This window comes from Paramormyrops kingsleyae, chromosome 9 (assembly GCF_048594095.1).
Source record: "Paramormyrops kingsleyae isolate MSU_618 chromosome 9, PKINGS_0.4, whole genome shotgun sequence".
Taxonomy (NCBI): domain Eukaryota; kingdom Metazoa; phylum Chordata; class Actinopteri; order Osteoglossiformes; family Mormyridae; genus Paramormyrops; species Paramormyrops kingsleyae.
Window position 1 is genome coordinate 13,195,849 of NC_132805.1, and position 26,147 is coordinate 13,221,995.

Consider the following 26,147-nt stretch of genomic DNA (forward strand, 5'->3'; position numbering starts at 1 on the left):
TGCCTAGAACCGGCCCTGCCTCTTACAGTTCTATGGTTTTATGTATCAGGACACTAAAAAATCATGTGTTCCTTACCAGGTTCTACAATTATTTAAAACTAACCTTGGGTGTAAAACAGCACACATAAGACCCACCATGTCATTATTCATTTTAAGAAAAATGAAGCAAAAATGGAGAAGCCGTGTGTGAACAACTGGCTTGTAGAACCACCTTTAGCAGCATTAATTTGAAGTAATAATTTTTCTGCGTCTCACATCACTGTGGAAGAATTTTGCCCCTCTCTTCTTTAGAACAGTGCTTCAGTTCATTGAGGTTTGCAGGCATTCATTTATGCACATCGTTCTTAAGGTCCCGCCCCAGCATTCCAATCGGGTTGAGGTCTGGACTTTGACTGGGTCATTGCAACACCTTGATTCTTTTCTTTTTCAGCTATTCTATTGAACATTTGCTGGTGTGCTTGGGATCATTGTCCTGTTGCATGGCCCAGTTTTGGCCAAGCTTTAGCTGTCAGACAGATGGCCTCACATTTGACTCTACAATACTTTGCTGTATAGAGGAGTTCATGGTCGACTCAATGACTGCAAAGAGCCCAGGATCTATGGTTACAAACCAAGCCCAAATCATCACCCCTCCACCACCGTGCTTGACAGTTGGTATGATGTTTTTGTTCTGATATGCTGTGTTTGGTTTTTGGTAAACGTGGCACTGTACATTATGGCCAAACATCTCCACTTTGGTCGCATCTGTCCAAAGGACATTGTTCCAGAAGTCATGTAGTTTGTTCAAATGTAACTTTGCAAACTTTAGCCGTGCTGCCACGTTCTTTTTAGAGAGAAAAGTCTTTCTCCTGGCAACCCTTCCAAACAAGTCATATTTGTTCAGTCTTTTTCTAGTTGTACTGTCATGAACTTTACCATTTAACATGCAAACTGAGGCCTGTAGAGTCTGATATGTTGCTCTTGGGTTTTTTGCAGTATTGCACGGTCTGATCTAAGGGTGAATTTCCTGGAACGTCCACTCCTAGGATGATTGGCAACTGTCTTGAATGTTTTCCACTTGTGAATAATCTTTCTCACTGTAGATTGATGGACTTCACATTGTATAGAAATGGCCTTCTATCCCTCCCCACATTGATGGGCAGCAGCAATTGCTTCTCTTAGATCATTGCTGATGTATTTCCTCCTTGGCATTGTGGTAACACACCTGATTGCTCCATACCAGCAAACTGCCAAAACTTTTATAGAGGTGGTCACACTTGCTGCATTTGATTAGCAGCACCAGGCTGCTACTTACCCTCTAAATCCCTATGGAAGCAGTAAGGGTGTACTTAATTATACACACCCATGTGTTTTTATTTATATACTCAATATATTCAGTTTCTATTTATCTAATTTTATGACTTGCAAAGGACCACATGTTCTTTTATGTCCTGATATGTAAATCTTTATAACTGACAGAGGGTGTACTTTCTTTTTCACATGACTCTATATGCTGTATATATAACTCACTGATAAGTCGTCAATACTTTACATGAATTTGTTTGATTATTTCATGCATGCTTTGCTCAAATTACCCACCTGCTCTAACACCAGCTAATAGTTTTGTTTTTACCTTGATTTTGGTAAATGTGCTGTTAGTCTGCTTTTCTTCAGTGAAGCTTTGATTGGTTATTCACCAGTTAATTATGTTACACTATAAGTGTGCAAGGGGGGTGGCATGGTGGTGCAGTGGTTAGCACTGTTACCTCACACCTCTGGGACCCAGGTTCGAGGTTCTGCCTGGGTTACGGTTACATGTTCGCCCCGTGTCGTCGTGGGGTTTCCTCCGGGCACTCCAGTTTCCCCCCACAGTCCAAAAACATGTTGAGGCTGATTGGGGTTCCTAAATTGCCCATATGTGTGCATGGCTGGTGTGTGAGTGTGCTCTGTGATGGGCTGGCCCTCCATCCAGGGTTGTTTCCTGCCTTGTGCCCATTGCTTCCAGGATAGGCTCTGGACCCAGTAGAATAAGCAGGTTGGAAAATGGATGGATGGATATAAGTGTGCTAATTAAATTTAAATGAAATTTAAAGTCATTTCTTCATGGGGCCCAGTATAGTCTTACTACCTACCTCCCAACCCATATTTGCATTAATTTGCCTGCTTGATCACTAGTGCAGATAGATTTTAATACACTATCCCCAAAATTTTGTAGCTGAGTTTGTACTTTGTGTTGTTTAATACATGTGTTTTAGTTGGACCCGATACCGTTGCAGTAACTGTGAGTCCTCCAGGGCCCATATTCACCTCAGGGACCAGCCTCACCCTGTCCTGCTCAGCTGAGTCCAGACCTCCTGCACAGTTTCAATGGGCTCTTAATGACACACTGCTGAACGAAATGGGCGATCAACTCCTGCTGACAAATATTAAGGAGAGTCAGAGTGGTAATTATGTCTGCTGGGCTCATAACACCATAACCCAACGGTATCATTCATCTGAACGTTCAGTGATCACTGTTCTGGGTAAGTGAGAGAGATGTCAGCTACTGGTTGAATTAGGTCTGGTGTTCAATGATCTTTCCAGGTTTGGTCTATAGGTTCTCCCTTTTCTCTGTAATTTGCGGTATTTTATTTTACTGGTCTTTTCTCTTCATTTCCACAAGTAGGGCTTGTTATAAAGGGGAATATTAAATAATATATAGTAAGGTTTTTGCATATAGATTTCATTTTTTTTCTTTTTTTCATTTAGAGGTGACTGCTACTAACTTTAGGTACCACTAGCTAGGAAACCCAGGTACTTGTTTGATGTATTGATATTTAGGTATTGTAGCGGCTAGAGGACTAGGACTGTTTAATGTTTGTTATAGGGCAGTCCTCCCACCCCTTTTCAGCCAATCTCAGGGGGTTTGGAGATAGCGGGAATGTGGGGTACCTGCGGAGTGGATAAGAGGAAAAGTGGCGGGCTCCGCAGAACCTTTTATATACTGGGGAACATTAATTGTTGCGGGTCTTTCTGTTGGATCCTGTTCTTTTGCGGGTTTGGTGTGGGCTGCGGCCGTACAGGGTATATTAAAGTGCTCTTTGAGTTACGCGTGTTGTCTGGTCATTACAATTGGTGTCAGAAGTAAAGCAACGGGAACAGTTTTCGCTACTTTTCATTTTTTTTTCGGGGTTGCCGACAGTAGCGCTTCGCTATTGGGTGCTTTTTGTTTTCTTTTCTGTGCGGTTTTCCTGGCACTTGTTTTGTGGGAGATGTTTCGACCGGGGATCGCTGGAGTTAAGCCGGACCCGGACGCGGCGGCTCGGGACGAGAAGCTCTACGCCGCAGGGCTGGTAAGAGCTGAACAGCACAAGTTCCGCATTAAGGAGGCTACTAGGAGGCTGGCGGGCGAAGCGGGTCTTTCCCCTTTGGGCTCACGGGAAGCTGGGCTGGGCGCTGGACCAGTGGCGGCGGCGGGGCGCTACGTGGGCGAACATGGCGGCGCCTGTGCAGGGGATCGCCCCGCCCGCATGAAGACACCGAAGTATTCGGGTAAGGCGGACTGGGAGGCGTTTCACGCTCAGTTTGAACTGCTGGCTCTCAGTGGGGGCTGGTCGGAAGAGTGCAAGGCTTTGGAGCTGGCGATGTGTCTGGTGGACGATGCTCTGTCTTGCCTGTTATTGCTTGAGGCTGAGGAGCGGAGGGACTATAATGCGTTAGTCGGGGCGCTGCGGAGACGTTTTGGACAATGCGTTCAGCCAGGTCTCCTGCGTTCAGAACTGTCTAACAGGCGCAGGCAGCCTGGCGAACCGCTTCGTTCCCTGGCAAACGACATAGAGAGCCTGACTGCACGTGTCTATGCTCATATGCCCCCTTCTGTTCGGAGTGAGCTGGCGAGAGATCAGTTCATCCAGGCCCTTGTTCCGGGGGATCTCCGCATACAGACACAGCTCGCCCACCCTAAGACGCTGCAGGACGCCTTGGAGATTGCGCTGGAGAGGGAGATCGTTTGGGGGACAGCGACCTCCAGAGAGCAGCCGGGGGGGTCACCAGTGGTGAGGGTAGCGGATGTGGATGGGGACCTTACCAGGCCTTCCTGGGTTTCGGGGCTGGAGGAGCTGATTCGTACAGTGTCTTTACAGCCTAACCGTCGGGCTAGTGCACGCCCTAGAGTGTGTTGGGGGTGTGGCCAGTCAGGCCACCTGGTTCGCCAGTGCCCTCGTCTGCACGGTGGGCAGGGAAACGGGTCAGGGCCCGCATAGAGGGGACTGTGCTGGGCCCTGCCTCTATTCCCCAGCACAAAACATGGGCTCCTGTTAGCACCTGGCACCGGGTGTTAAGGGGGGATTGTGCTTCTTTGGAGCCGGTGGTTATTGTGGGGCGGACTGGTGTTGGGAACTTCTGCCACATTCCAGTCTTGGTAGAGGGGGTTGCATGTTCCGCCCTGGTGGACACAGGTTCCACTGTGACGTTAGTGAGGCCTGACATTGTCCCAGGTAACGTGCAGCTGGAGCCTACGTCTGTCCAGTTGCGCACTGTCACGGGGGAGCTGTCGCCTATGAAGGGGCGGGGTCTATTAACGCTCACTGTGGGAGGGTGGACAGTGTGCCATCCAGTGTGGGTGGCAGATGTGCAGGACCAGTGCATTTTGGGCTTGGACTTCCTCAGGGGCATGGCCTGCCAGTTGGACTTGCGGGGTAACTCGCTTTGTTTTCCAGGGGGGCCTGTTGTCCCCATGGTCCCTGATGCCCTGCCTGTTCATTTTGTGGTGCCAACAACACGCGTTCCTGAGGCCCCGGGAACCTTGATGCCTAATGGCTCCTGTGGTGGTTCTACAGCCCCAGCCCAGCAACCACCACCATGGGGCCAGTCACACCCTGACTCAGCTGCTGCCCACACCCTGCCTTTGTCTAGCAGGGACTGTTCTGCAGACTCTGCCTCGCCTCCCCGGGCCCCTGCCCCGTCTGATGGTGTCAGTGAGTCGCTGTCGGTGGTCAGGGACGTCTGGCAGCGTAACTGTGATGGCCTCACTCGAGGGCAGCAGGGGCAGTTATGGGAGCTGCTGGTGGAATTTAAGGACAGTTTTGCCGCACGCGAGGGGGATGTGGGGCGGACACATTTAGTGCAGCATGAGATCGACACCGGGGATGCGGCGCCAATAAGGATGCGCCCTCGCCGCCTGCCACTGTCTCGTCAGCAGGCTGCAGAGGAGGCTTTGCAAGAAATGCGACAGGCTGGGATTATCGAGCCCTCGGACAGTGCATGGGCGGCGCCTGTAGTGATGGTACCCAAGAAGGGGGGACGCTGGCGTTTTTGTGTGGACTACAGGCGCCTGAATGCTGTAACAAGGAAAGACTCGTATCCCCTACCTCGTATTGACGAGTCATTGGATTTGGTGGGGGGCTCTTCCTGGTTCTCCTCATTAGACCTGCGCAGTGGGTATTGGCAAGTGCCGCTTGCACCTGAGGCCAGGCCCAAGACGGCCTTTTGCTTGAACGGGGGGCTATGGCACTTTAAGGTTCTGTGCTTTGGCCTTTGCAATGCACCGGCAACGTTTGAGCGATTAATGGATAGGGTGCTGTCGGGCATTCCCCGGAGTGAATGTCTGGTTTATCTGGATGACATTCTTGCACATGGCAGCTCCTTCCAGTGTGCTCTGCGTGCCTTACAGGGTGTATTGACTAGAGTGGCTGCGGCAGGTTTGAAGCTCCACCCAGAGAAGTGCCGTCTGATGAGGAGGGAGGTAACATTCTTGGGTCACAAGCTGGGGGGGTCAGGAATTGGCACTATGGAGGACAAGGTGCAGGCTGTGAGGGACTGGCCCACTCCAATCACGCAGCCGCAGCTCAAGGCCTTCCTTGGGCTAGCGTCCTACTACAGGCGGTTTGTGCGGGGCTTCTCTTGTACTGCTGCCCCCCTCTTTAGACTCCTGCAGAAGGACTGCCCCTTTGTGTGGTCCGACGAGTGCCAGGCTGCCTTTTCCTCCCTTAAGCAGGCTCTGATTGAGGCCCCTGTGTTAGCCCCCCCCAACCCCAGCCTGCCTTTCATTCTGGACACCGATGCCAGTAATGAGGGGTTGGGTGCGGTGCTCTCTCAGGTAGGGCAGGAAGGGGAAAGGGTGGTGGCGTATTACAGCAGGGTGTTCAATAAGGCGGAGCGACGCTATTGTGTCACCCGGCGGGAGCTTGTTGCTCTGCTGTGTGCTGTGCACCACTTTAGGTATTACCTCTGCGGCTTGCCCTTCACTGTCCGAACGGATCATTCAGCGCTTCGATGGCTTATGTCCTTTAAAGAGCCTGAGGGTCAGGTTGCACGCTGGATTGAGGAGCTGCAGGCTTATGACTTCACGGTCGTACACAGGGCAGGGCTGCAGCATGCAAATGCAGATGCTCTGTCCAGGCGGCCGTGTGCAACTGATGGCTGCAATTATTGTGAGAAGAGGGAGAATCGAGAACGTGAACTAGGTGATGGAGAGGTGAGTTGTGCTGTTGCGGGACCGGTTTCATGGGGGCAGGCAGAGCAGCTAGGTGACATACCAGAGTGGGGGCAGCAGCAGGAAAGGGACACTGACCTGCAACCTGTGTTCCAGTGGGTCCGAGACCAGCAGCGGCCGCCCTGGGAGGAGGTGGCTGCTCTGTCACCTACCACGAAAGGCTTGTGGGCTAAGTTTGGGGCTTTACGCCTGTGCGATGGGGTGCTGCAGCGTGCCTGGATTGAGCCTGCCACGGGGGAGGAGAGATGGCAGGTGGTCGTCCCCAAGTCCATGCGTGAGAAGGTCCTCCAGGCTGCTCATGGGGCCGTGGGGTCTGGACACTTCGGCGTTACGAAAACACTCCGGCGTGTTCGGTACTGTTTCTACTGGGGGCTGCTGAGGAGGGACGTGGAGGATTTCTGCCGTCGGTGTGATCCCTGTACTGCCCGGAAGGGGCCGCAGGGTCAGTCACGTGCCCCCCTCCAGCAGTTCCCTGTGGGCTCCCCCATGGAGAGGGTTGGGGTAGATGTGTTGGGCCCCTTCCCATGTTCAGACCATGGGAATCGTTTTGTGTTGTCTGCAATGGACTATTTTACAAAATGGCCGGAGGCTTATGCACTGCCTGATCAGGAGGCAGAGACCATTGCAGACACACTGCTGGAGGGGATGTTCAGCCGGTTCGGAGTGCCAGGGTCCATGCACAGCGACCAGGGCCGCAATTTTGAGTCGCGAGTGTTCACCGCATTGTGCGAGAGGCTGGGCATCCATAAGGCTCGCACTACCCCATTGCATCCACAGAGCGATGGGCTAGTGGAAAGATTTAATCGGACTCTGGCAGAACAACTGGCTATCCTCACAAGCAGGCACCAGAGGGACTGGGACCGACATTTGCCTGTGGTGCTGTTAGCATGCCGGTCAGCTGTCCAGGACTCCACTTGTTGCACACCAGCCCTTCTAATGCTGGGGAGGGAATTGCGGACGCCTGCCGAGATGAGCTTTGGCAGACCCCCTGATGCTCCTGCTGCTCCACCAGGTCCTGAGTATGCCCGGAAGATCCAGGACCGTCTAGAGTCTGCCCACAATTTTGCTAGGGGCCAATTGGTCAAAGCGGGAGTAAGACAAAGGCGGAACTATGATATACATGTGAGGGGGGGGAATTTTGAGGCTGGGGACCTCGTATGGGTGTACAGCCCGCAGAGGAAGAAGGGTCGCTGCCCAAAACTGGACAGCCAGTGGGTGGGGCCCTGCAGAGTGATGGAGAGGATGGGGAGCGTGGTCTACCGGGTTCAGCTACCCCCGCGAGGAAGGAAGGTAGCTTTGCACAGGGACAGATTGGCTCCCTATAGAGGGAGCTCATCCCTGTCCACCCCTCAGTCCAGCCCTCTTGCTGCTCCCATGGTCACTTTGGGGGAGGGTGTTGATCCTGCTTTCCTTAGGAGTCCAGTGCCCTCGTCTGCAGCCCCAGGTTCACCGGACCTGGTGGACGGAGTTCAGCACGTGTCCAGCTCACCTTTCTCCCTAGGTCACCGGGATCCTTCCGACAGTACTACTCCAGGGGGTGACGGTGGCCTGCAGCGACCTCAAAGGCGGAGACGACCACCCAGGAGGCTACAGGACTTTGTGTGTTCCCTCGGGGGCGAGGAACTCTGTGCGGAGGGGGTAGTGTAGCGGCTAGAGGACTAGGACTGTTTAATGTTTGTTATAGGGCAGTCCTCCCACCCCTTTTCAGCCAATCTCAGGGGGTTTGGAGATAGCGGGAATGTGGGGTACCTGCGGAGTGGATAAGAGGAAAAGTGGCGGGCTCCGCAGAACCTTTTATATACTGGGGAACATTAATTGTTGCGGGTCTTTCTGTTGGATCCTGTTCTTTTGCGGGTTTGGTGTGGGCTGCGGCCGTACAGGGTATATTAAAGTGCTCTTTGAGTTACGCGTGTTGTCTGGTCATTACAGTATAATAGTTACCAGCTAGGTCTGCTTCTTATTTTGAGTAAGTAACAATTTAATCATTCCTTGTAAAATCCATAGGTGCCTTAATGAATTAAATTTTTCTTTTTTCTTTTTTGTGAGGATACATTTTTAGGGGTAATAGTAAACACCAATAATTTCATTGCATGAACACAACAAGACCAAACAGAATATTTCTGCCACCTGTAAAATACGCAGGACATATTGTGTCACTGCATGTTTGTTTTTGACTGATTTTTCAGTCAGTTTTACAAAGAAAGCAGGTCCTGACTGTGATTAAAATAATCCGTATTCTGATTTGCAATAATCATTCAGGACTTGGCCTACAGGTTGTGTAGGCTGCCGTTGTCACCATTATTCTATATTGCTGGTCTTATCTGTACATTTGGACAAATGTTGTTTATAACTGTAATTTCTTTTCAGTCATAGCAGTAATAAATTTAAAGGTAGTTTGTTATCAATATGCGTTTACAGCTGAACCGTGAGAACTATGTATATATCTTTGTTATTGTGTCTGACCTGTCAGAAAAGATGTTGCTTTATGTAACTCATACTTTTCCTTCCCTTGGTAATAAACCAAAGTTTGCATTGGATACTGATCCTGAATTAATGTTTAGTTGAGCTCTTTATTCCTGCAGAGGGAGGTGTCCACAATGGCCTGTCTGGTGGAGCGATTGCTGGGATTGTCATCGGTATTTTACTGGCCCTGGGGCTTTTTCCAGCTGGATTCTTTATCATGAAGAAACTGCGGTGAGTAACAAGGGGCCTTTACTACAGTGAGGGAGAATAATCACACCTCATACCCTCAGCTTCTTCCTCCTACTCCAAGCTGTCGATATACATTGCTAATAAAGTCATTAGTTCTGGCAAGGCCTGCTAGTTTTGATTTTGCTTCTTTCAATGCAACTGTATTTGATTCCATTACAACTGAACGCTTGGGAATGCAATTAGCTTGCAGTGTGATTTGAATGACAGGTGTAGGCCTGTCACTAGGGCTGAATTATTTGGGGAAAATATCTAATCACGATACTAATTACGATAGATTTAAAACATATGGCACAGTCGTGCAGTGGCTAGTGCTGCTGCCTTATAGCAAGAAGGTCCTGGGTTCGATCCCAGGGTCGGACGTAGGTCCTTTCTGTGTGGAGTTGCACGCTCTCCCCATGTTCGCGTGGGTTTCCAGTGGGGGCTCCAGTTTCCTCCCATGGTCTAAAAGTGTCCAGGGCAGGTTGATTGGCATGTCCAAATTGGCCCTGTAATTTTGTGTGTGTATGCACCCTGCGGTGTGTTGGCGACTGCCCACGGTTGGTTCCCGCCTGTGCCCCTTTTTCCCGGGATAGGCTCCGGTCCACTTGTCATCAGTTCATACTTCCCAGTTATGGCACCACTCCAAACGCAGTCATCTCTGTGCTGGTGTTAACGGCAGCCTACACATGGGACAGTGAACCCTTAGTCCTGCTGATGCCAGTCGTGGAGACAGGGTGGGGGTGTTGTAGAGAGTCCAATACCTGTGTCCGGTTGGCAGGCGCAGATGTCATGGGGTTCTGTAATGCTTGCCACACAATACGATAATCCTTCCTTGGTGTGGTCTGTCTTGGGTGACTGGAACCATCACGATGTATGTGAGCGCCCTCATGTGGCCATTGGTTCCAACATCGGGTGACTGTGACATCTGCATGCCCCACATGCAGGGTAAATGCACGATACGACCACCCAGCCTCATGCAAACCCACAATGTGACCCTGTCAAGTGCTGGTAATGCTGTCTAATACGTCTACAAGGCATCCTCTGTGTCTGGTGACTAGACGTGCCACACACACACACACACACACACTATATTGCCAAAAGTTATTGCCAAAAGTATTGGGACAGCTGCCTTTACACACACATGAACTTTAATGACAGTGGGAGAGAAAAGCACTCCAGGAACTACAATGGAATATGGTCTTAGTAAGAAACAGTATTTGCATCCAAAAATAAGTGAATGACAGTGATGTCCGATTTGTGAATGAATTATTCTTTTGAACCAGTTCTTTTCAGTGAACTGGTCGAACCAGTTTTCAAATCTAAAAGAACAGAACTTTTTGCTCATCCTTGCATTGGTCAAAGTCTTTCAAATATTAGACAGTCTGTAGCTGTGCTGCCTTCAGTGTCCCTCCGCATATGTGTGGTGTGTGCATGCCTAGCTGCATGGTGGCTTTGGCTCACTACTCCCAACCGCTGTGAAGGACCCATCAGGCGCATCCTTTGCGGAGCGGGAGAAGAAGGACGCATTTCTGACTGCATTTGATGGAGCCTTTGAAATGAGGCAGCCTTGTTGCACCGCTGTGACATATTCAGTCTTCAAATGCAACCTTAGAAGGAGGCAGCTCCTGAATCCAATATATATATAATCGAATCAATATGGAGTGATTTGGAGAATTGTGTGTTCCGTACTTTCATATGTGAAGGACACAATCAGCAACCATATTCAAATAACGTTTCTTTATAAGCCATGTGTGAAAACTGTAATATGCTGAATGATGACTTCACTCTTGGAATGACACACATGCATAGGTCAGTTTTTTACAGTTTTTTCCAATCATTTTCACACTTGTCTCAATACCATGTCCACTTTTTCAAAACACTTAACACAGTGGGCTGTACCAATACACAACTGAGCACACCGCTTAACCTTTGGTGCAAAATGCCCTACAACCACCAAAACGTTTCACAATTCACCCAAAAGTGACTCATGCTGCCATAACCATGACAAATGCTGTCAGCCAACAACACTACTGGGGCACTCAATGTTCATTGGGCTAAAAAACACTAACAACTTTCAGCATTGCAAATTACATATATAAAGTGTGGCTGTATCCTCCAGTTTGGCACAAATTACTGTCATGTTGCATTGTAAAAATAAAATAAACAAGAACTACTTTTGCGTGTGAAAATTGTAATACCAACCAATTCTGAAATGCTGCAATATATTTCATTAGAAATCATGTAAGTGTTGCTGTTTCTTTTTTGCAGTATGTAAATATTTCATTCCTAGCAGAAAATGCCAATCCAAAGATGGCCCCTTTTGTACATATGGCAAATAGGCACTAACCAAACAAATTCCTAGATAGGTTCTTAGCTGAAATTTCAGGCTGGTGTGTGTTTTCATTCAGCTTTCCAGCTTCAACCATTGTAAAATGCTTGGGGTGATCTAGGGCAGGGGTCTCCAACTCCAGACCTGGAGAGCTACTGTCCAGTAGGTTTTTCTATCCTACCTGGCTTCTGATGAGTCACACCTACTGTATACTCAAGTAAATACCAGGAACAGGTGTGGCTCATCAGAAGCCAGGTAGGATAGAAAACCTACTGGACAGTAGCTCTCCAGATCTGGAGTTGGAGATCTCTGATCTAGGGGGATGGTGGTGGTCTAGTAGTTAGGGATCTGGCTGGGCTCCCATTAGGAACCCCAGAAGGTTGTGAGTTCAATCCCAGGAGGTGCCATCATTGTGCCCCTGAGCAAGGCCCTTGACCCCAACTTGCTCCAGGGGGACTGTCTCTGTAGATATAGTACTTCACTGTAAGTCGCTTTGGATAAAAGTGCCTGCTAAATGAATACATGTAAATGTTGTACTGTAATATATGTGTTGCCATACCCACTGTTTTTGCACAGATTACATTGTGTTGCCTTGCAAAAAGGAAAGGGACACTCCATGGCCTCATTCGTATAGATGATGTAGATGGTAACGAAGCAGCAAACAAAAACAAAATTAGGAAATTTCTGCTAAAAGCACAATTATTTGTGTTAGTGCAAGTGCATAGTGTCCTTTGTCTGTCAAAATGCAGCATGTTTCAATTGACAGTGCTCTAAATTTCATTAGGTTTTGACCTGAAAGTTAACTGTTTTGAACAGATTATCTAAACATCTGAAAAATCGGCTGTAGTTGTACAAAGTTTTGCTGGTGGCGAACACTGACTGAGAGAAGTATTCATGAAATTTGGGGGAAGTGGTGATTGAATGCATATTGTGTCAAAGCAATGCAAACGTATACATAGTTTAGCTCACATGGTCCAATGGCATGGTGCATGTGTTACAGTAAGTGTTTTGAAAAAGTGGACATGGTATTGAGACACGCGTTAAAATGATTGGGAAAAACTGTAAGTAATGGGTTTAAGTCAGTGGTTCTCAAATCTTTTCTGTCATGCCCCCCTTTGGAAGCACTTGACCCCCATGTACTCTACCTGTCTATGTGTATTTTCAGGAACACATTTGTCGTGCAGTAGCAGAACTGACTGTACACCCTTTCAAAGAGCAATAAAATTTTAATACTTGTAATGTCAAAAAAGTAAATATCCTAAATAAGTAAAACATAAATAAAACCACACAGCCTAAAAAAACATTAACACTTTAACAAAAATCACATAAGGTACTTTCACACCAAGGTAGGGGATTGGGTGGGTGAGGGCAGGTGACTGGGCTGGGAGGTGATCCCAGGTTCTCGCCCAGAAACCAAGGCCTTCCACTCCTAGTGGGACACCCTAGAAGAGCGTGGTCAGTACATGAAGCTGCAGCAGCGCTTCTACTGGCCCAGCTGCTGGCCGGACACCAAGCACTGTTGTGATGAGTTCAAAGGCTCAATAGGATCCTAGCCAGTAGTCCTGGGCTCCCCTGCAGCTGTACCTGGTGGGCGCCCCCATGGAGCATGTGGAGATGGAAGTCCTGAGTCCCTTCCCCCACACCAAGGCCAGGAACCGCTACATACTCATGGCAGTGGACTATTTTACGAAGTGGCCCGAGGTGAATGATGTTCCCGATCAGAGCGTCACCCGCACTACTACTAAAGTGCTTGAGGAGTTGAGTTCTTTTGTAGGTTCGAGGCCTCAAAGGAGCTGCACAGTGACTATGGGGGAAACTTCAAGGCACAGGTGTTTGGCAAGGTCTGCCAGCGGCTGGGGATCACGAAGACCCACACCAGTACCCTTCACCCTCAGAGCGACAGGCTGGTGGAGCGGTTCTACCATATCCTAGCCACACAACTGCTGATCACCAGAGTTGGGCCTCATGTTGGGCCATGAGCTGAGGACCCCAGTGGAGCTGGTGGAGCCCCTTGAATCGGAGCTACCGGCAACGCCGGGATTGGACTACCTTGACTACAGCTCTGGGAGCATGTGCGGACAGTGTACGTGCTGGCCAGGGATCATGAGGACGTGGCCATGGCCTGACAGAAGGGGGCATGTATAAGGTCCACTGCTGGGGACAGGCCTTCCAGCCAGGGGACTCTGTTTGGGTGTACTGTCCCATCAGGAGGAAGGAGGGGCCCTGGGGAGGTCCTGGAATGGATCTCCGATGTGGTGTACAGGGTGCAGCCCCTGGTCCACTCAGAGTAGTCATTGGTGGGACCAGTGGTGAGTCCCCTGGCAGCAGCCACAGAGGGCCTGTCACTGCCCATAGCGCTGTCAGGACTTTGTGGGGGTTCCAAGACGGTTATCCCCCTGGGGGGGGGGAGGCAGTATAATGTTGATGGTACTGCGGGGCAGCGCGCCAGATTGAACTGATGCCAACCTTATAAACAGTTCTTTGTGATTGCCGTATATTGTAATGTCTTGTGCTGTATTATAGTGACATGTGTAGTTAGATGTTACTCATTGTGCATAGTGTGTTTGTGTGTGTGTGTGTGTGTGTGTGTGTGCACTGAGCGTGTTATGAGTAAGTGGAGCGATGGGCATGGTGGGCAGTGTGATTCTGTTGTCAGAGTGACTGGTATGGGTGCAATTCAGTGACCTCCTCTGGCCGTCACATAGCTCCACCTCTGCTGCGTTCTAATATCACCAATACCAGCGGAGATACTTCTCAGCACTTATTAGTTGGGATATTACATAGTTTTTTATTCTGTGGAAAACGAATGATTGATCTGCTGGCCAGATTTAATAAGAAATGCACGGGCGCTACTCTGGATGATGGGACCGCCAGCATAGGCAAACCACCTTAAATGTTGCTTATTTATGTTTATAAAATTTCTATTATTATGGAGAGCTTTTAAATATCATTTGACCTTACAGCTGCTAGATACACTCATCAGTAAAGCCATAAAGTTGTCTGCCTGCTATCTTAGAATTTCCTTTGAATAAGTGTTTGAGAAAATCTTTTGGCTAAAATCTGGGCTTATTCTGTGCTGATTGATGGTGCCAGTGTGTGTTTGTGCGCATTGAGCTTGTTGGGACCTGTATGATTTCCGTAACCTAAAACTGAAACAAAAATATAAACTAATTTACAAATGATGATAAAGAAATAAATAAAATAGAGAACTATATTTGTGTAAAAAACGTGTTGGAGCATGCATGTTCTCTGATTGGTGATTAATTTGAGAACACGAATTACTAACTCGAGAGCATGAATTACTAATTTGAGCACACGATTTAGTAAATCGAAAGCACAAATTACTATGAGATTGTTTTATCCTACCATGACACCTAATTTAACAACTAATTTAACCATTCCTTAAATAACAAAAACTCACATATAAAATGAAAAATTCCCCTTACTGTACATGTGAAAGCAAGTAAATTCAATGCATTTTAGTTATCTCCTTGGATTAGAGTAAGTAGTAATACTGTAGTTATTTTCCTTTGATTTTGTTAAACTAATTTAGACTAGCATAGATTACACTAGTTTAAGATTAATCAGAATTTAGTTAGTATTTAATTAATGTTTGCTTTTACACCACCTGCTTAGGTTAATTAGTTGATCCTATTTTAATCTAAGTTAATTTAATTACTAGAGTTTATTTCATCTTTACCTTCCTCTCAGGTGAATACTTTTGTAAAAAGTAAACCTTTCATATATTACCCATTTTAGGTCACCTTTTTTGCTTTTCTTATAACATCTAAAATGGAATGTTTTAGTAGGCTTGCAAAAAGCATGTATACGACATCTTAAAAGTTTAGAAGTGTATTTTAATGTTGGTTGCAGCAGTGTTAAAGTGGACGGTATGATATGGCACAGCCCTGCTGCAGGTTCTCTTTCATGTGAAATGTGAATCAGCCCTGAGCGCACAGAAAATAGGGCAAGGACAGTGTGACTGGCTGACATGTTGGGGACATTCATTCTTATGTAAACAATTTGCCAATATCGAGGTCAGAAAAAATATCGAGGTAATCCCCATATATGGTAGATTGTAAATATAACAGATATAAATGGTGTTTACACTTTACATAAATAATCTACACATATACTCTGATGTATGAAACCAAATAGCTGATATATAAAGTACTGAGAGTACAGCACTGAACAGTGATCTGAGCATCTGCATTAACCAGAGACACTATGATCATTCATATGAAAAGGTTTTGGGGTTAGGGGCCTTGCTCAAGGGCCCAGTGATGATGGAAACACTTTGCTGACCAGCCACATTGAAGGTTGCATGTAACAGATAAAAGGGTAGGAAACTGCAATGAAAGTATAGCCTATGATCTGCTGTTTTTCTGTCTCCCAAGGTCCAGGACCTTTCCAGTGCCACAAAACTGTAAAGGTTCCACAGACTGTAAGTATGGCTCTGTCTGTATTTGCTGATTTCTTTGATTGACTGGGAGAAGCTGCAGATCCAGCTGTCCAGTCCCTAAATTACTGCTGACGGAGAAATGATCGGGGGGATTCATTGCCTGGTATGGATTCTATTCTGCTTTAATTCAGAGTTTGCCTGTTGGTGACAACTGGGTAGCGGGATACTAGGTGGCAACATTCTAATTTAATTGAGAATCCATTTATGCTCCTGTGTGAGGTACTTTACTTTTGTACTTTCAGATAACAATCGGCACCTAAAGTATTGGCTGTTGAATATTTTGTTACAGCAGTTTAATTTTATACTGTTTCACATTTTTATTAAAGTGGCACGTCCTGGTCCAGATGGACATCAGATGGTAAGCCATGCTTAAATTTAACATTTTTTCTTCTTTTTCTTTTGAGGTCCAGTTACCCAGACTGTTTAGGTCTGTTTAGCTTTAGCCAGTAGTTACCTGACTGAGTCTGTTTATGTGGTTTCACAGGACAGGGTATATATTTACTGCTTAATGTCTGTCTTAGTGGGGGATTTTACCTAAAGCAAGTAATGTACCTAAATTATATCCACTGTAATCTTCATTTTCCCCCTAGTGTGCTGTTTTAGAGGTTAGTTTAGTTGCTGAATGTTACTTACATTTCAGGTGTATTGCTGATACTGTGCACTTTTATCAGATGCATCCATTTAGATGAATTAGTTATTTAAAGGCCCTGAGAATTCTTAAGTAATCTCAGTGTTACAATCCCAGTGGCCTGTACTACGAAGCGGGGTTACTGGCTTATCGGGGTAACTTGTCGGATTTAAGGTACCACAGTTTAAATGGACTTCATATTCGCTCACTTACATTTTGCCCAGACTACCTTAAATCCAACAAGTTACCCCGATAAGCCAGTAACCCCGCTTCGTAGTACAGGCCACAGGTCTAGGTCTGGGATTAACATTGTTATTATTTTGGTTTAGGACCGAAAACACCACAGACACCAAAACGTAAGATAAAAATAGAAAGATATGCTTTTATTAACGCGTGTGGCAAGTAAAGTGACAAATATCAAGGGCAAAAACAATATCTAAACGGTGGGAGGCTATAGGCGGCGTCAAAGAAAAGAAATAAGCAAAAGGGTCTAAATAACCTACCTGTCCATTTAATCCCCAAAGGAGAACTACTCTGTCCTAAACAAAAGTACATAGGTTGTGCCCGCCCCTAAACTGGTGTAACTAGATGTTCAGTATTTCTACGTTTGGTAAATGTACATTTGCGCACATTCTAAACTGAGCCCCACCACCTTAGGAGTCAGGTACCGGTATATTGGCTACCACAACGAGCAGTTTGTCGTTTAGGATAAAAGTCCTCGCACTTAAGCCATCACGGTGTAAACGTGCAACAACGTCAAGCACAAAGGCATCTATAAATCATACAAAAAGCATCTGCAGGAATCAAAAAGGAGAATCAAAACGAGGATCGAGCATGGACGCCAGACGCCATGCTGCAAGACGCTGATGTCGCTGTTCAGTTTGTTCCGTCTCCTTATAAAGGGAAGTCTCCACCCCAGGCGTCATCAATCCGCACCAACGGAGTGACCTGTAACACAAAGAGCAAACAAAACCACACACAAAGACAAGACAACGGCCACACGTAACACTCAGAATATTGCCTCATTTGATAAGAAATGAAAAACGGCGACTGAGCTTGTGGGCCCATGATCCACAACATGAAAGCTGAATAAGAAAGAAGGATTAGGGAATTAGGGAAGGAACCTGAGTTAGAGTTCCAGCATTTTGGCTAGAAGCAGCTGGTTACTGGAACCATCCAAAATGGATTTTTCCAGCGTTTGAATTTTGCTGAATGACCTCAGTAGAGTGTGGGGATACGCACAAGGTCCTGGCTGAGGGCTGTATGGGTGGAGTTTTTCCTGGTGGACATGAGATTTGCATTTATATGTGACAGCGGGGTTGCAGAGAGCAAAACTCTGACTGTCTGTGTGAATGATTTGAATAGCAGATTAAAGTGCAGTTGATGAATGTGTTTCTCAGATTGTTTAGTTCTATAATTAACATTTATGAATGGCCTGATTCATATCAACATCTCATAGAGTTCTTGGAGTTCATGTCCAGTGTTCTTCTATACCAGATTACAATAGGCAGTGTTCAGTGTCTACGAGTGATGAAAGGTGAAATTAACAGTTAAAGTCTCTCAATCTCAACATCATTCTTTGCCTCACAGAGTGTTGTGTATGAAAACTGCCAAGAGCTGGCGAACTCCAACGTTAAGGCTCCTGCTGTGAGTATCTCAGTGTTTCATTTCTTGGTGTAAGGCACACATTAGCATTGATTTTATACAGTTATTTATGTGTTTTATATGAGAGCACCCTGTCACATCTTGATGTTGTTTTGTTGCAGCCAAAGAATTTTCAGCCCATATCCTCTGACTCAGACCACATATACACTGTAAGGTTATATATTCTTAAAACCTGAAGTCATTAGGACCCAAAACAGACTGAAAATGAAGGAAGCTTAATATTGCATGCTACACATTCTCTTTTGCTTTTCATATAGGGTCTGGAATTTAATGACACATCCACCTATAGCAACTTAAACCTGTAAGTAACTTTTCCCAACATCTGTATATGATAAAAAGCTGTTAATTAATTAATCTCAATTACTCAAATATTAAAGAGCTAAAATTTGTTTTCCCAATTACTTTGCAATTTGGTTGAAGGAAGATGGTGCAATGAGGATGAGGGTCCAAATGAAGAGCAAAAGCCTAAGTTGTGTGGAAGTACTTCACATTAAAAGTGAATGAAAATGCAGTTGTCTGTCAGTATTGCAAAGCAGAACTTAAATATTGCAACATTCATGGGAGTCGTGCAGTGGTTAGCAAAGGAAAAACTCCCTAGAAGGAAGAAACCATGGGAGGGACCAGACTCAAAGGAGGAACCCATCTTCTAGGGACACACTGTCCCAATTTTAAGATTTGAGTCTCAAAGCCGGGGGCAGGCAGGTGATGGCAGGCAGATGCTGGTGCAGCTTCTGATGGCAGGATGAACAGTGGTACAGCAGCAGGGCATTCAGGAGAGACACCACAGGCAGAAGGGCGAGCAGGTAGTGAAGGGAGCCACTGGAAGTAGAGGCGTCGCAGGCAGTGGGGAAGGCAGAATATCTTGATATTATGGGGTCTCCAGGCAGCACAGCCTAAGAGGGGTTGGGGAAATAAAAAGTACAATCAGCCAAATTAGGGGAGACTAGAGCCAGTGCAAAAAGTTAGGTGAGTGTGGTTTGTAAGCTCTGGCAGATACGGCTACGGCAGCATAAGTAGGAGGGAGAGGCAAGTGGGAACACAGGCATGGGGGGTCCCTGAAATGTCAGCACTCCAATTCCACAAGGGGGTGTGAAGCTAGAGTGACAGCACTGACAGTTCAGTTTATCCAAGGCCAATAGCACCGATCCCCACCCAGCTCTACACCTCACACTATAGGTCTAACTGGGAGTGAGCAGTTAGCTAGACCCAGAACTAGAGTCCCTATAGGCCAGATTAAATAAGTGTGTTTTTAGTCTAGACTTGAATACTGAGAGTGAGCCTGAATCTTGCACATCCAATGGAAGACTATTCCACAGCTGCAGATCTCTATAAGAGAATGCTCTGCAGCCTGCTGTACTGTAGTTCTTCCTACTCTAGGTACTAACAGATATCCTGTTCCTCGAGATCGCTGTTTCAGTTGTTTCTATTGATTGAGCATGAAATATCCTGAACTTCTTTATTTCCTTTGATCTCACAGATCCTGAAGGAGGCATGTGTGCTGGACTATGTATATTTTTAATATAATACTTTGACACTATAACTTGCGCCTGCATTTTTGTGATCAGATACAATATCAGCACTTCCTAGGTGTCCCGCACAGGTCCTTCACCCCACAGCAAAACCAAAATCAACAAACACAAAAACCACAATTCTAACAGATAAACAAATAAAGTTTTAACTTTAAATAATTTCTCTGTGTCTGTTTGTGTTTATATGGAAAATTAACTGCAGGGAAAATTGAAACTGGCATATTTCCAAATAAAGCTGATTATATGGTCTGTACACCTATGTATTCAAAAAGGAAGCGTAGTGTCATGTCCCTCCAAAAGAAGCTCGACATCATTAGAGGTACTAAAAGGAAACTCACACAGAGCTGTTGCAGACCATTTTAGAGTGGCTAAGTCTACGGTAGGCGATATTTGGAAGAGTAAAGAAAAAATCATCCAGCTCACTTGATGCTGGTTAAAACCTGGATGACCACTGCAAGAATAAAACGGGATGATTCGCTAGCTCAGACTGAAAAAACGTCCTATTATAAGCCTTGCACCTCATAAATATCATGTAGTTTGTATATGTACACATGTACATATACGTTGTACTGTACTGTTTGTGTATTTCTAAGTTACGGGCATTTCTTACTCACGGGCACCCCTCTGTCCCATTCTGCGCGGATAAGGGAGGTTTGACTATATTTCTAAATTCTCTCAGTTCTAAAAAGTATAAATCTAGAATGAGTTTTTTTATGTATTGTAAACATTTTAATTCTTGCCCAGATTTGAAGAACACTCCAGTCTTTTTAAATTCAAGTTCCCAAAGCATTTAATCAGTAAATAGCAAGATATATACAGTGGTACCTCGGTTCTCGAACTCACTAGAACTCGAATTTCTTAAGTCGAACAAACCAGTTTGACCTAGAACTCGATCTGAATATCAGAAGTCGAACCGTGAATGCTGACATAATATAAATTGTACGCGCCAGGAAATGAGTCATATTACAATGCAATTCTTACTTGAATGCCTTCTTCACAGACTGGACGATTAACCAAATAAAGCAGTGCAACATTACAGTAACTAACAATAAATAAACCACTAACTTACCTGTACTATTAGAGCATTTATGTCATTTATTTAAACTTTATTTTACCAGGTAAATTAACTGAAAACCAGTTCTCACTGCTTTACGTCATATTCGGGAGAAATAGCAGATTACGCATCGGAACTGCCTGGGATACAAACGTTATGCGTGTAACTAAACTCTTCAGCCAATAAGGGCAAAGGTGTGTCGTCACGGAGGCGGTTCCAGTTTGTGCAGCCGGGTGAGAGGTTGCAATGCATCTAACCGTAATGCATTGCGTCAGGATCAGAATGCGTTGCTTTAAGCCAGCGCTGTAATCAAGTCGAACGCACCCAATGACCGGACTGGGGAAACAAACTGAAACGCGGACTTAATACAGAGGACTAATGACAACAACCAGAAACAGCTGATCACATGGGGATCTCACATGAGGTTAATGAGTGGGCGTGGCACATGGAAGAAGTGGAAGATCGGGGCAGGACAGGGGTAATGTTGGGATAAGATCTTTATCGTTTTGGAAGCCATTAAGAAAAAAATGCTCTTCTTGTTTTATCTTGTTCATTTTGTGTTTAAATGCTAAAAAAAGAAAAAAAAAACATATTTAGGTGTAATTTTCGGGGGCCGGGAACCAATTAATTGGTTTTCCATTATTTCTTATGAGAAAAATTCAATCAGAACTCGAACTTTTTAGGATTTGATCCGGAGTCCAGAACGGATTAAGTTCGAGAACCAAGGTACCACTGTATATGTTAAATGACTTCTAGACAATAACAGACAGCAAAAGTCCAACAAAGTGCAGTGACCAACAAATAAAATATGGGTTTTCCTTAATCCCTTGTTTCAGACTGACCTAAAAATGTCACCTTTTGCTCTCCATGTCCTGAAGCATGGAGGTCTTCTTTAAGTAGAATGGTTGGAACTTTATCAGCCTTTATCAAGAAAAAAATACTGCAAGCTATAGCTGAAAACATCATCAGCAGATACAATTTTGTTGTGTAATTGTATGTCCCCACAATAAACGTGTACACATTCAACACATAATAAATAATTTCTCAAATACCACATAGAAATACACTCACCTAAAGGATTATTAGGAACACCTGTTCAATTTCTCATTAATGCAATTATCTAATCAACCAATCACATGGCAGTTGCTTCAATGCATTTAGGGGTGTGGTCCTGGTCAAGACAATCTCCTGAACTCCAAACTGAATGTCAAAATGGGAAAGAAAGGTGATTTAAGCTATTTTGAGCGTGGCATGGTTGTTGGTGACAGACGGGCCGGTCTGAGTATTTCACAATCTGCTCAGTTACTGGGATTTTCACGCACAACCATTTCTAGGGTTTACAAAGAATGGTGTGCAAAGGGAAAAACATCCAGTATGCATCAGTCCTGTGGGCGAAAATGCCTTGTTGATTCTAGAGGTCAGAGGAGAATGGGGCGACTGATTCAAGCTGATAGAAGAGCAACTTTGACTGAAATAACCACTCGTTACAACCGAGGTATGCAGCAAAGCATTTGTGAAGCCACAACACGCACAACCTTGAGGCGGATGGGCTACAACAGCAGAAGACCCCACCGGGTACCACTCATCTCCACTACAAATAGGAAAAAGAGGCTACAATTTGCACGAGCTCACCAAAATTAGACAGTTGAAGACTGGAAAAATGTTGCCTGGTCTGATGAGTCTCGATTTCTGTTGAGACATTCAAATGGTAGAGTCAGAATTTGGCGTAAACAGAATGAGAACATGGATCCATCATGCCTTGTTACCACTGTACAGGCTGGTGGTGGTGGTGTAATGGTGTGGGGGATGTTTTCTTGGCACACTTTAGGCCCCTTAGTGCCAATTGGGCATCGTTTAAATGCCACGGCCTACCTGAGCATTGTTTCTGACCATGTCCATCCCTTTATGACCACCATGTACCCATCCTCTGATGGCTATTTCCAGCAGGATAATGCACCATGTCACAAAGCTTGAATCATTTCAAATTGGTTTCTTGATCAGGACAATAAGTTCACTGTACTAAAATGGCCCTCACAGTCACCAGATCTCAACCCAATAGAGCTTCTTTGGGATGTGGTGGAACGGGAGCTTCGTGCCCTGGATGTGCATCCCACAAATCTCCATCAACTGCAAGATGCTATCCTATCAATATGGGCCAACATTTCTAAAGACTGTTTTCAGCACCTTGTTGAATCAATGCCATGTAGAATTAAGGCAGTTCTGAAGGCGAAAGGGGGTTAAACACCGTATTAGTATGGTGTTCCTAATAATCCTTTAGGTGAGTGTATATGGATCATAGTCCCTCGCTAACATGGACATGCTAGAGACATGCTACTTGATTAGTAGCACAACCGGCTAATTACTTACCTTGTATAGGTGTACTAGATGAAACAACAGGTGTACTAGATAAAGCAACAGGTGTACAGTAGGTGATGGAACAACAGGTATCTGAGTTGACGGAGCTGTCGGAGCTGTTGGAGATGAATCTCACTGAGAATGCATGGGTGGTGAATCAGCTGGGGGTAGGGAAGGCCACAGTGATCTGTGGTATCCGAAGTGAACTTCTCCAGGCTGGTGATAAGGCTGTCCTTTCAGAGCGACTCCGTGGCGCGAAATTTGGCCAGCTGGAGCTGGACCCTCCTCAGCGAGGTATCCCCGCCCCAGAAACGCGTACCCCATATGCGAGGTACGCGAGAATCTCCGGCGGCTGATGGAGAGGGTAACGGAGGTGAGGACTCAGCTGGTCATGTTGACCGTCCTCTCCAAAACAGCCCAGTCCCCGCTGACAACAACAAACCGGAGAAAAAGAAGAGGAAGCAGAAAGAGAGAAGCCCAGAGGACACGCTGACAATCGTCCTGGGAGCCGCCTCTCTCTCTCTCTCTCGGGGAATCCCGATCACCCCGGATGTCACCGCGGCGAAGCACGTCTGGATTTTAAAGGGGCCAAGTCAGTTAGGGACGCCATCCCATGGGTCCAAATAACTTTTAAAGGGGCAACGCCTGCTTTTATGGCACCTACACTGGCAGCAATTGTCGATGTGCCTGATTTGCCTGACTCACCGGCGCCGCCTGTCCTGCCTGTCCCGCCTGATCAGCCTGTCTGGGCGGCTACCGCACTGCCCAGCGAGGCTCCGGTTGCGGCGCCCCCTGTTGGCCACAAGTTGGCGGTGCTTGCTGCGGCGCCCCCTGCTGGCCACAAGTTGGTGGTGCCTACTGCGGCGCCCCCTGCTGGCCGAGAGTCGGCGCTCCTTGCTGTACCGCCCGAACTCCCTGCCTCCACCTGCTGCGACGCCTGCAGATCCACCCACGCCCACCTGCCGGCTGCTGCCGTTACACCCATCCTGCCTGTCTCGCCGGTTGACGCTCCGGTCCCTATGCCCGAGGCCTGCAGCCACCGCTCTGCCCGAAGCAGCCCCTACACCCGGACGTCACAATTTGTAACAATATGTAAGTTACCACGATTAGCATTGTTTTGCATTCTATGGTACCAAAATAGCATGCCATTTCCTTCTTTGTTTCCACAATAAATATTATGCGCTTCACAAACTCATCTTGATCACCAATACTTTCAAATATCTTGATCTATGCCTCATTTTTTTGCCCCTGTATCAAATACGCTGTAATGATATCAGTGATACGTAAAATTAAAGTGTGTAGTTTGTGCGTGCAATAGCCTTGATAATGAATATATTAATGGAAACATATAATACGTGTTGCTTATATAGTTTTATATTGGGCTGTCCAGATCTTGAAATCTGTCCCTAACTACTTTGCTCCTTTTACTTCACTTGCTCCAAGTCAGACATATTAATTCAGCATATCAGGCAAAACAATGAGCCTCTTTAACAAAATTTTAATTTCAGTGACTATGATTAAAAGCCCAAAAATAATATACAGCAACCAATATAATGCATTACAGACTGAACCCTTTGTCCTTGAATTGAAAGGTATAAGCCTACTGTAGGTGTATATTAGTACTGAAAGACCTTTTTAACACGTGTTGACATGGTATAAAAATCCATGTCTACATGGGTTTTTTAAACACGCAGTTTTATGCTACCTCAACACGGGTATTTTTTATTGTGTCTAGAGGGTAAAATACCATATGGAGACATTATTCTGTCTCACGGTTTATACCCAGATGTGTGAAAATGATTCCTCATGCTCCCACTCTTGGATCAAGATGTTAGAATAGAACTACAGCGTAACCTGCTGAACCAGAGCAACCAATATTCAAAGAGAATATAAAATGGATTCCTATAACAAACCACATCATACTTTATGATTACATCTTAGAAGAGTTTGGCATTTATCAAAATGTATTATTGTAATTATCATTTGAAGATTACTCTCAGACTACTCACTATTCCTGAGTTGTTAGTGAACATGATCAGCTAGTGCACCTGGACGTTGTTCTTTCCTGACAGCGTCTGCTGGGGCTGTAAAGCAGACCACAATGCACACCAGAAAGCAATGTCGTGCACAGAGCAGTTTCAGATAAGTTAGGTAAGGCTGGGAATATGTAAGGCCGTTCAGTTATGAATCTGTACTGTATGTAATATATAATGAAGCAAAATACAAAACTAAATAATATATTATAGCTTTAGTTTATTATTAAAATAGATACAAAACAAAAATAATACTAATAAATATTTGTACTGCTGATTAAATGATGAAAACAATAAAAGAAACTTCAAAGTGAATTATGATAGAAGACAGGCTAGTTTTTAACAAGCTGTTTTGTATAATACAACATGCTTACTTGTATTTATTTTCTTGAAATTGTTATTTCTAGTGATGGGACATATAATACTGAGACTCTGAAGCTCGTCTTGTTAAAGTAAAGCCCAACGACTTGAAGCTGGGAGTCAGAGCTTGCTTTGTTTATACAATATCATGTAACTGATGATGTCTGCAGACGACTCTTGAGGTGTCAGAGGTTTCAAATCGTGCCGGCTCCTGAAAATCTTTCTAAAAGCAAGATGAATCTATTTGGCATCGTGGGCTTGTTTTGCGGTTGGGGAGACTGATTGCTGTACAGTTTGTATTATATACAGCACCTTTTGATTCATTATGGAAAGTGGCTTTGAAAATGTCGAGGCAATCCCCAAATGTTTGGGAACAGTTTAAGTTTAATTAAATTTTATGGTAATAAATGGGAAAATACTAAATCAGTTGTTGTTGTTGTTATTATTATTATGCCTCTGTGACCCTGAATAGGACAAACAGTCACAGAAGATGATGGATGGATGGATATTTCCATCGCTTCTGAGTTCCTCTCTAAATCCCAGGAAGTGAATACAGTCACACACATTGCTATACCTGAATAGAAACAATT

At 45.6% G+C, this 26,147-nt stretch overlaps 1 protein-coding gene across 1 annotated transcript in view; it reads left to right on the top strand.

The window, feature by feature from the left end:
- The window catches only part of LOC111839440 (cell adhesion molecule CEACAM8-like), a 52,376-nt gene extending 31,457 nt beyond the window's left edge, over window positions 1-20,919 (top strand). Inside the window, exons 4-10 of the mRNA XM_072715891.1 lie at window positions 2,235-2,501; window positions 9,034-9,145; window positions 15,869-16,291; window positions 18,152-18,208; window positions 18,328-18,375; window positions 18,484-18,527; window positions 19,704-20,919. Of these exons, the coding sequence (XP_072571992.1) occupies window positions 2,235-2,501; window positions 9,034-9,145; window positions 15,869-15,944 (455 nt within the window). The 3' untranslated portion in view covers window positions 15,945-16,291; window positions 18,152-18,208; window positions 18,328-18,375; window positions 18,484-18,527; window positions 19,704-20,919. The remainder of the gene's footprint in view (window positions 1-2,234; window positions 2,502-9,033; window positions 9,146-15,868; window positions 16,292-18,151; window positions 18,209-18,327; window positions 18,376-18,483; window positions 18,528-19,703) is intronic.
- The last annotated feature ends 5,228 nt before the right edge of the window (window positions 20,920-26,147 follow it).